This window comes from Glycine max, chromosome 4 (assembly GCF_000004515.6).
Source record: "Glycine max cultivar Williams 82 chromosome 4, Glycine_max_v4.0, whole genome shotgun sequence".
Classification (NCBI taxonomy): domain Eukaryota; kingdom Viridiplantae; phylum Streptophyta; class Magnoliopsida; order Fabales; family Fabaceae; genus Glycine; species Glycine max.
The window spans coordinates 20,116,515-20,126,890 of record NC_016091.4 but is presented as its reverse complement, the minus strand read 5'-3'; the positions used below and the strand labels follow the sequence as shown (position 1 = coordinate 20,126,890).

General features: G+C 41.2%; 1 protein-coding gene across 1 annotated transcript; it reads right to left on the bottom strand.

Moving 5' to 3' along the window:
• Window positions 1-1,078: 1,078 nt before the first annotated feature.
• Window positions 1,079-2,155, bottom strand: LOC113001416 (uncharacterized). Its single transcript, XM_026128106.1, has 3 exons — window positions 1,843-2,155; window positions 1,439-1,596; window positions 1,079-1,330 (listed from the first exon to the last, which is right to left on the bottom strand). Exons 1-3 carry the CDS (start codon window positions 2,153-2,155, stop codon window positions 1,079-1,081), a joined length of 723 nt encoding a protein of 240 aa, XP_025983891.1.
• Window positions 2,156-10,376: the final 8,221 nt, after the last annotated feature.

Here is a 10,376-nt window from a genome sequence, read left to right as displayed (position 1 = left end):
CAAAACCCATTTCCAATGTCTTTCCTCCCATGTCAACTACACAGCTTGCAGTTAACATAATGGGCCGTCCCAAAATGATGGGAACCTCATGGTCTTCCTCCACATCCATGACCATGAAGTCAGCTGGAAAGACCATCTGCTTCACTCTTATCTTCACTCTTATCAGAACGTCTTCAATTACCCCGTAAGGCCTTGTGATGGATCGATCAACAAGCTACAAAGTCATTCTGGTGGGCATGATTTCCAACTCTGCAAACCTTCTACACATGGAGAGTGGCATTAAGTTGATATTGGCTCCCAAGTCAATGAGAGCCTTTCCCACTATGACTTCACCTATTGAACAAGGAATAGTCACACTTCCAGGGTCCTTGTGTTTTGGTGGAAGGATCTTCTGTATCACAACACTGCAGTTGCCTTCCACAACGATATCCTCCTGGTGAATGTATTTGTGCTTCCTTGTCAACATATATTTCAAAAACTTTGAGTAGAGTGGCATCTGCTGCAAAGCTTCTCCAAAGGGCATAGTTATTTCCAGTTTCCTGAAAATGTCTAGGAATCTTGCCAGATGGCGGTCCTTATCTTTCTCGGAAGGTACCATGGGATATGGCACTTCCGTACCCTTCTCTGAAGCTTTTTCTTTCCTCTTTTCTCTTTCTTTTTCACTCCTACTCTTTTCTTCATCTTTATTTTTTTAACTTTTTCTTTTTCTTCTTTTTCTTTTTCTTTTTCTACCTCTATTTCTTTTTCTTGGTCTTTTATTTCTTTCTCTTCGACCATTATTTACCTCATTCTTCTTTTTAATAGTGGTGTCCTTCAAAGCAGCTTGCTCCTTCAAAGCAACAACATCCTCATCCTCAGCCGCTACAAGCTTCCTGCTTCTTGTTACAACAACTTTACACTCTTCTTTGGGATTCTTCTTAGTATTTTTCCCAAAGCTCTTGGATGACTTCCCAGCTAACTGCTTGGCTAGTTGACCCACCTGAATCTCAAGGTTTTTCAAGGCCGACTTAGTACTCTTATGATTGGACATGATCACTTGCATGAATTGAACTAGAGTTTCTTCCAGTTTGGTAGTCCTCTAGAAAATATTAGGCCCTTGTTGAGGCGGCCTATTGGAAGGTCCACCCTGGTCCTTATTGAATTGATTACCAGGGTGTGATCTCCATTGTCCTTGCTGATTGTAGGGACCTTGCTGGAAACCTGAGAATCCTCCTAGGTTGTATCCTTGCCTTTGTTGATTTCCCATGTAACTGACTTCCTGCGTTTGTTCTTCAAAAGGAATACAATGGCCGGATTCATGAGCACCACCACAAATGGTACAACCCATAACCTGCAAAACAGAAGATTGTGAAGGTTGACCAGTAGACACTTTAGTTGGCAACTTACCAACTATTTCTATTAAGATCTCAAGTTGCTTAGAAAGCAACTTATTGTGTGCCAACATAGTGTCTTGTGATGATAAATCCAATAAGCTCTTCTCGGTACGTTGATGCACTCTATCACGTAGAATAACATGATCACTGGCAGAAATATTCTCAATCAGTTCAGTTGCCTCCTCAGGGGTCTTCAGCTTTATCTTTCCTCCTGCTGAAGTATCTAACAATTGCTTGGTTTGTGGTCTCAGCCCATCTATAAACATGTTCAATTGAATTGGCTCAGAGAATCCATGTGTGGGAGTCTTTCTCAATAAACCCCAAAACCTCTGCAATGCTTCACTCAAGGATTCATCAGGGAACTGGTGAAATGATGAAATAACAACTTTCCCTTATGCAGTTTTTGACTCGGGGAAGTATTTCTTCAGAAATTTCTCAACAACTTCCTCCCATGTCTTTATACTGTTACCTTTGAATGAATGGAGCCACTTCTTGGCTTCTCCTGCCAAAGAAAATGAAAATAAACTGAGCCTAATGGCTTCATCTGGCACTCCTACAATCTTCACAATGTTACAGATTTCTATGTATGTTGCCAGATGTACATAGGGGTCCTCATTTGGTAATCCATGAAATAAGTTACCTTGTATCAGATGAATCAAAGAATGAGGATAGTTTATATTGTGAGCTTGGACTTCAGGACGCACAATACTTGCAAAGAATTGCGACACTGAGCTACTAGAATAATCCTCAAGGGTAACCCTTTGCTGGTCTTCATCAGCCATGACAGAGGCTTCTAGTAAGTATATAGCTGATTCCCTTGATGATAGTGAATCAGATGATGTAGAGTTAGAAGATTGAGCTTCTTCTTCTAGAGTGGAAGCTATTGTCCTATCTTGCAACAACTTCCTTCTCCTATTGGGTTGTTCCTTCTTAAGGTAGCTTCAATTTCCAAGTCCAGAGGAACTAGGTTGCCTGTGGGAGATCTATGCATACAAAATACTGACAGAAACAACGGTTATCCAATTCAAGAAGAAAACAAATATGAATTAAAAGCAATTTTTCACAAATAATTAAAGAATAAAGAATAGACACTTGAAGAATTGAACTAAACTTTCCAAATAGAAATAAGTTCCCTGGAAATGGCGCCAAAAACTTGTTTGATGCCAACAAGTGTACCGGATCGCGCAAGTAGTATAAAGCGGTAAGAACCGAGTATCAAACTCTCGGGGAACTTGTTTTACTTGGTAAAGCTGTGGTTCAGTAAATAAGCGTCTTGTTATAAAAAGTTTGTGTGTAGTATGGACACGTGTGTAAACTAACTAAACAAAGGTAAATAAAAGGTGAGCGGTGGTGGGTGTGAAGGTAGATGGTCAACGTGTTGGTCTTCCTACTAGGCGACTGATGCTACTAAAGATGTTCTCTACCTAACAATGTTCCAATGTTTTATGTTGTCTCCTGGATTGCTAAACCTCGATGTCTCATGCGTGTTTAGCCTAATCCTAGCCAAGCGTCATCCTCAAATCCCTCTTGTTGGACTAAACTTGACCAGAACTACATTAAGACATACATACCAACAACTAGGTTACCGTACCTCGATCCCTCGTGAAAATACGATAAACTAGCCCCGTCCTATCAAGTTCTAAGGATTAAACCATTTCCCAATGTTGAATGACCCTAACTGAGCATGCATCTACATGATCAAGGAAAAAGCATACTAAAAATGAAGTACTGATAGCACAGAGAACACACGCAACATCAATAGATAGATATAAGAGGATTTACATCAACTACCCCATAGGAAGAACCAACTGAGGATTTAGCTCTCCATAACTGGGAAGCTTCTCTTACAAAGATGAAAAAGAGAAAATGAAAGATTAGGAAGTACAAGTGGTGAAGATGTCTCCTTCACCTCTAGAAACCTCACAATCACTCAAACTCTCATCCAATACTCCACATGATAACTTCCTCTTTAATCTCTGCTGTTCCTCAGGATCTTCACACCAAAAGTTCTCTCCGCCACTCAGCCACTCAGATGAATGCTTCCAAGAACAGGGAAAACGCCAAAAATTGAGAACTTCCTTCCATTTATGATTTCAGGCTTTAAATAGTGTTGCTAATTTTTGGTTGTTCGCTCAGCCACATTTTGGTTCACTTAGCCAAATTAAGTGACATTTGGCTTAGCACACCTCTTCTTTGCTTAGCCTGGATGTTCAAGCGGTGAGCTTAGCCAATTGATTCTCGCTAAGCGCATCATGACAACTCATCTACTTCCAGGATCTTCTACGCGCTTATCCATGAAATGCTTCGCTTAGCGGATGGCTCGCTGTGCCAGAGAATTGGCTTAGCGAGCGGCTCAAAATCAGCACTTCTATAAACTTGCTTATTTTACCTGAAATTGAAATGGAAAGGTTATTAATTACACAAAAGTGGGATACTAAGTACTTATTACCTATATTTAACAAAAAGTACTCACAATACTACAAAAAGAACTGTAAATGGAAGGAGTCGAATACAATTTACACAACTTTTTTTACACAAAAGTTAGTCGTATTAACCGACTAACAAGGGGCTGAAGGAAAAGGGTCCCTGAAGTTCCCTGAAGTCCAGAGGTCCAAAAAGAAGAAGAAAGGAGAGAAATGAGGAAGAAAGAAGAGAAAACAAGGCTGAAACACTTCCGAATCGCATCCGTGATCGATTCCTACACCGTTCGTCGTTCATTCTTTGGCCGTTCTTTGTCGTTCTTCATCGTTCTTCGTTCTTAATTAGGTTAGTGTTTGCTTTTAAGGATTTGAACTTGATTTATGGATCCTTAGGGGTTCCCTTTTATTTTTTGTCCATCTTCATCTCCTTCTTTAATCATTGGTGATCTTTTTCTTTGTTTAAAGCGAGCTTTGACCGATCGTTCATACTATAATCTCGTTTAATCACCATTAAAATAAAATTCAACCGATCGTTTGTGTTGTAATCTCACTTAATCACTGTTTAAATAAGTTTCGATCAATCGTTTGAGTCATAAACTCTTTTCATCAATGTAAAATAAGTTTTAACCGATCATTAGCACCACACGTTATCTCTAAAAAAGGATTCAAGATTAATGAGCCAAAACCAAATAAAACCAACTCACAAACTTCTTCATTTCATAAAAAAATCAAGATATTTTTCAAAGGTCCAACGCCTTAACGATTCTCGCCTTTCAAACTTGAGAAGATCATTTCAAGGTCCAACGCCTAAATGACTCTTTCTCCTCTTTTCAAAAATCAAGAGATCGTTTCAAGGTCCAACAACTTAATGATTCTCTCCTTTCAAAAATCAAAAGATCATTTCGAGGTCCAACGCCTTAAACGACTTTTGCTTGGTTAAAATAAATCTTTCAAAAAAGATAAACAAACAATTTAACCAACGTTCAGTTCTTAAAGAACTACATAAGTCTGATTTCCTCATTGCAATTGAGGATACATAGGAGCGAGGGAAACACCCTTGTCGACCCCAAAAAAGTAAAAAAACATAAAAGGGAAAAAATAATAAAACATAAAAAGGGAAGATAAATAATATTGAAGTCATGATTTGCACACTCGATTAGAGGCTGTCATCCCTTGTGATGGGCGCGTGGGGTGCTAATACCTTTCCTACGCGTAAATGAATCCCGAACCCTCATTTTCAAAATACGCAGACCCTAGACCTTTTGTCTTTTTGGTTTTTCTGACATTTTCCTTGAATAAAAGTTGGTGGTGACTCCACACTTTTTCCTTCCTTGGAAGATGCACCATCAAGTCTCGCGTCGCCCTCCCCCCCCCAAAGGACAAGTTGCAATAGTTGGTGACTCCACTGGGGACTGTTAGAGAGTTAGGCCATTCAGTCAGTGCGCAATGCTTTTATGATGACTTCTTCTTTATTTATTTTCCCTTTTCCCTTTTATCTTTTATGCTGTCCATATTTGTATACAATCATTGTTATGTTGTTGTGTTTAGTGTGTGGTTGTCTATCGATTACATTCATAGTTATAAATATTTTTTCTATACACACATGGCACCTACACCTTGCACACACATTGAGATATTAGGCCCTATACCCGGGTCTATGTGAGCCATAAGGAGTGGAGGTCAATCTATGGTCATGTTGGGTCTCCGACTCGCTTGATGATAGTGAAGCCTCATCTAGAGTTTATCTCTTTTGGTGATGCATTGCCGCTGATAGTCCCTATCGCCACAATGTATTACCTAAGAGGATGGTATCTCTAGAAGTCAGTAAAGTTACATGACACCCCCCTTGGAGTTGTCACTAAAAGGGGACTTTTGGATCTTTTCCATTAGATTCCTCAATTAGGGGGCACATAGAAAACTTACTCTGGCATATTCCTTAATTACGTCATGCATCTCTTCATGGCATCATAATGGCCATATCACTCCTGCATCATATTCATGCATTGCATTTGCATAAATCACCGCATTATCATACCCCTTTCATTTAGCATGCTTTTGTTCTGCTAACTACATATATTCCATTTCCATTGTACGCATGTGATGTTCACTAATGCATGATCCTTGCATTTTCCTCTGCAAAAACAAAAAAACAAAACAAAGCAAAAAAAAAAAAAAACAAAAGGAAGTCACAAAAGCATGAGAAGTCACACCACATTCTTAGTTACATGTGTTGGGTACCATGATAATGGCTATAGACCAACCTTGTTGGGATTATACACCCATTTCTCTAGAAAAAAATGATGTGAATGTGGTACTTAATGCATGGTTAACTAGGAAAATGATGGTTTTTTAGGCATCTCAATCTCATAATTACATTTTCCATGCATATCATGAGTGTGCCCTAGTCATTCATCTCTATGATAGGTTGCTGAAGTATTGCCAATCAAAATTTCTTTTCCTTGGATTTTAGGGTTGAACCAAGCACACATTTTAAGAAAAGGTTCATTAAGTCAAGGTCAAGTATGGAAGTAACCAACTTGTGAAAGTTGGGGCAGAAGATGGATTGAGTTACATCATTTTTTTGTCTACTGCCAATTTACAAAAAAGTTAAGGACTGTTCACATCCATGTGTTATTTTCAGTCTCACTTTGACAAGATGTGATGGACCATGTTGTTTTAATTGATTTAACCCTATGTCCTGCATAAAATTTGCAATACTTCAACAATGCATTATACACATACATCCATGCTTTTCATTGGTTGCATTGCTCATTGCATTCTTTCCTTGAAATCAAAACTGTAATCATTGTTATCAAAAGGAAAGAACACACTTTACGATGCCCTTACCGAACGCGCACTAGAGATAGAGTAATGGGTGAAGTAGACGAGGTGCAAGAGCGGATAAAGACCAACATAGAGGCCCTGAAAGAGCAAATGGCCATAATGATATGATGAGCATGAAGAAGATGATGGAGGTCAATGTGGCTGGCCTCAACCAAATAAATCATCCAACCTTGGATATGGTAGGTCAGGAAGGTAAGGAATTGGGAAGTACGGGCGGCCCCCATTTTCTGCAAGTTCAAAACAAGCATGCCTTCCTTCCATATGGCTTGCCTCCCAACTACACACCACCCAATGTGGTGGACACTCCCGATGAGAATGTCAATAACTCCAATCCCACACTCACTGAGAGCCAACAACCTCAGTCTGATCATGCATATGTTTCTCAACCCATGAGGGAGGCACATGAAATACCCCACCACAATCTAGCCAACTTCAAGCCTAACCTTGGATATGCCACTGAGGGGCAAGCAGTTGATGGTGTACCCTTGCCAAAAACTTTGGAGGAACCTCAATTTCGCTCACAACCACAACCCTTGCATTTTGTGGCGGGGAGAGTCCCTCCTGCTATGGTGGAAAAAGGGAAATTGGATCATATAAAGGAAAGGCTCAAGGCCATTGAAGAAGGCAGAGATCATGCTTTTGCTAACATGGTAGAGTTATACCTAGTGCCTGACGTCGTCATCCCTCTGAAGTTCAAGGTGCTAGATTTCGATAAATACAAGGGGACCACTTGCCCCAAGAATCACCTAAAATTGTACTGTCAGAAGATGGGGGTGTACATGAAAGATGAAAAACTACTGGTGTATTTCTTTCAAGAGAGCCTTATTGGGGCAGTCGTCACATGGTACACTAATCTTAAAACATCCCGAGTCCATTCTTGGAGGGACCTAATGGTTGCCTTCATTAGGAAGTATCAGTACAATTTTGATATGGCTCCGGATAGGATGCAACTTTAGAACATGTGCAAAAAAGGAGCATGAATCCTTCTAGGAATACGCCCAAAGGTGGAGGGATCTGGCAGCTTAAGTAGCGCCCCCAATGACGGAGAAAGAGATGATCACAATGATAGTAGGCACGTTACTGGTGTTCTACTATGAGAAAATGGTGGGTTACATGCCTTCAAACTTTGCCGATTTTGTTTTCACCGACAAAAGGATTGAAGTGGGTTTGAGAAGAGGCAAAATTGATTATCTTGCTTTGATGGATGAGAAAGCTAGGGAAAATGAAGAGAATGAGAAGGAGGGAGGAACCCATGCCGCGACTGACGTTCCTACATGGCCAAATTTCCCACCAGCTCAATAATGTCATTACTCAGCCAATATCAGCCCTTCTCATTACCCACCACCCAATCAACCACAAAGGCCATCCCTAAATCAGCCGCAAGGCCCGCCTGCTGCACATCCAATGCCAAACACCACCCTTAACACAAACCAAAACGCCAACCAGGAAGGGAATTTTCCAGTGAAAAAGCCTGTAGAATTCACCCCAATTCTGGTGTCCTATGCTAACTTGCTCCCATATCTACTCGATAATTCAATGGTAGCCATAACCCCAGCCAAGGTTCCTTAACCTCCATTTTTCTAAGGGTGCGACTCGAACGCAACATGTGCTTATCATGGAGGAGTTTCGGGGCATTCCATTGAGCATTGTAGGACCCTGAAACATAAGGTGCAAGGTCTAATTGATGCAGGCTGGCTGAAATTTGAAAAGAATCGCTTGTGAATTCTGACGTTGGTTAGCAACACTATACATGTGGCAATTTGAAGGTTGTTGTTAGATGTCTCTAATGACTCATTAGGATTTTCAAGTTTATGCCATTATTGTAAACCATAGTTACAATGCTAATAATATGGATAAATTTGACATCCTTGTCTCTCATCCTCTCACAATTACATCTTTGCTTATTTGACTTCCACTGGAATGTGAGTGTAAGCCATTGGTTTGTTTGCTCAAAGTGACCTGCGCTCCTAAGTGTTGACTTCCAAGACCGTTCAATCAGAAATTACTCGTGCTACACATTTGGTGGGGGTGCCATAAAACAATGGGTAAAGTTCAAAACAAATAAGTTTCAAAATAAAAGAAAAAAAGGCATTTGATTGACTTTGTTTTCAAGTAAAAATATAGACATTCATGTGACCTCATTTTATCATCCATAGAGAAGTGAGTTATCAAGAATAGAAGTCATTTGACTTAATCCATCAATTGAAAAATCCTTCAACTATTTCTCATCCTTGAAAGTCCTTTTTGAGAATCAATCGCTTCTTCCTTGCTACAAGGTTGTGAAAACAAGACAACGATTGATACCTCAAAGCCCTACACTGAGGCAATGAAAGGCACCATGTATAAACCTTAAGTGAACCTAGGGGTAGATTAGAAGTCCTCACCCAATAGGTTCCCAGTCACAAGGTCATGACGAAAGACAACGATTGGTACCTCAAAGCCTTATACTGGGGCAGTGAGGGGCATCGTGCATAAGCCTCAAGTGAACCTAGGGGAAGATTAGAAGTTCTCACCCAATAGGTTCCCAACTACAAGGTCATGATGAAAGATAACAATTGGTACCTCAAAGCCTTACACTGGGGCAATGAGGGGCACCGTGCATGAGCCTCGAGCGAACCTAGGGGCAGATCAAAAGTTCTCACCCGTCGATGTTTTTAAACAAAAAAGGGGGGGGGGGGGGCAAACTCGAGAATTTGAATGGATTGGTTAAACATCAAATGGCTCCATGGCCATCACTCCAAAATGGTCAAGTGACTAAATCAAACAGAACATACACTCTGAGGGAGTTCCTAGAATGATTTACAAAAGATAGGATAAGGTTGCATGAATTATCACCTCTTTCAAAAGGACGGTCAATCTGTGTTTTCCAAAAAAATCAAAATCAAAATAACAAAATAGGGAAAGAATGTCATGAACATTGTACAACTTTCCATTACATTGCATTGTTTCATATGAAGTCCGCACTTGCCAAATTTCACGACAAAGGTTGCATGCATCTGCATCCCTAAAAATCATGTTAACTGCATAGATTTCCTACATCTAATGTCCAAATCTTGTGAATTTGGGATGACTGGCCCTCTCGATGAGTCGATCTCTTACTTTCTCATAAGGTTGGACCCTTGGGTACTAGTACCTATCGCCTTCATAGGGCTACACGCCCTCGCCTTAAGAGGGCTACACGCCCTCACCTTCAGAGGACTACATGTCCTCACCTCTAGAGGACTACACGTCCTCGCCTTTAGAGGCCTACACGTCCTCGCCATCAGAGGACTACACGTCCTCGCCATCAGAGGGCTACACGCCCTCGCCTTCATAGGGATACACGCCCTCACCTTCCGAGGACTACATGTCCTCACCTTCAGAGGACTACATGTCCTCGCCTTCAGAGGACAACATGTCCTCGCCTTCGCCTTCAGAGGACTACACATCCTCACCTTCAGAGGGCCACACGCCCTCATCATCAGAGGACTACACGTCCTCGCATTTAGAGGGCTACACACCCTCATCTTCAGAGGACTACACGTCCTCACCTTAAGAGGGTTGCACGCCCTCGCCTTCAGAGGACCAAACATCCTCATCTTCAGAGGACCAAACATCCTCGCCTCTAGAGGACTACATGTCCTCGCCTTCAGAGGACTACACGTCTTCGCCTTCAGAGGGCCACACGCCCTTGCCTTCAGAGGGCCACACGCCCTTGCCTTCAGAGGGCTACACGCCCTCACCTTCAGAGGGTCATGTA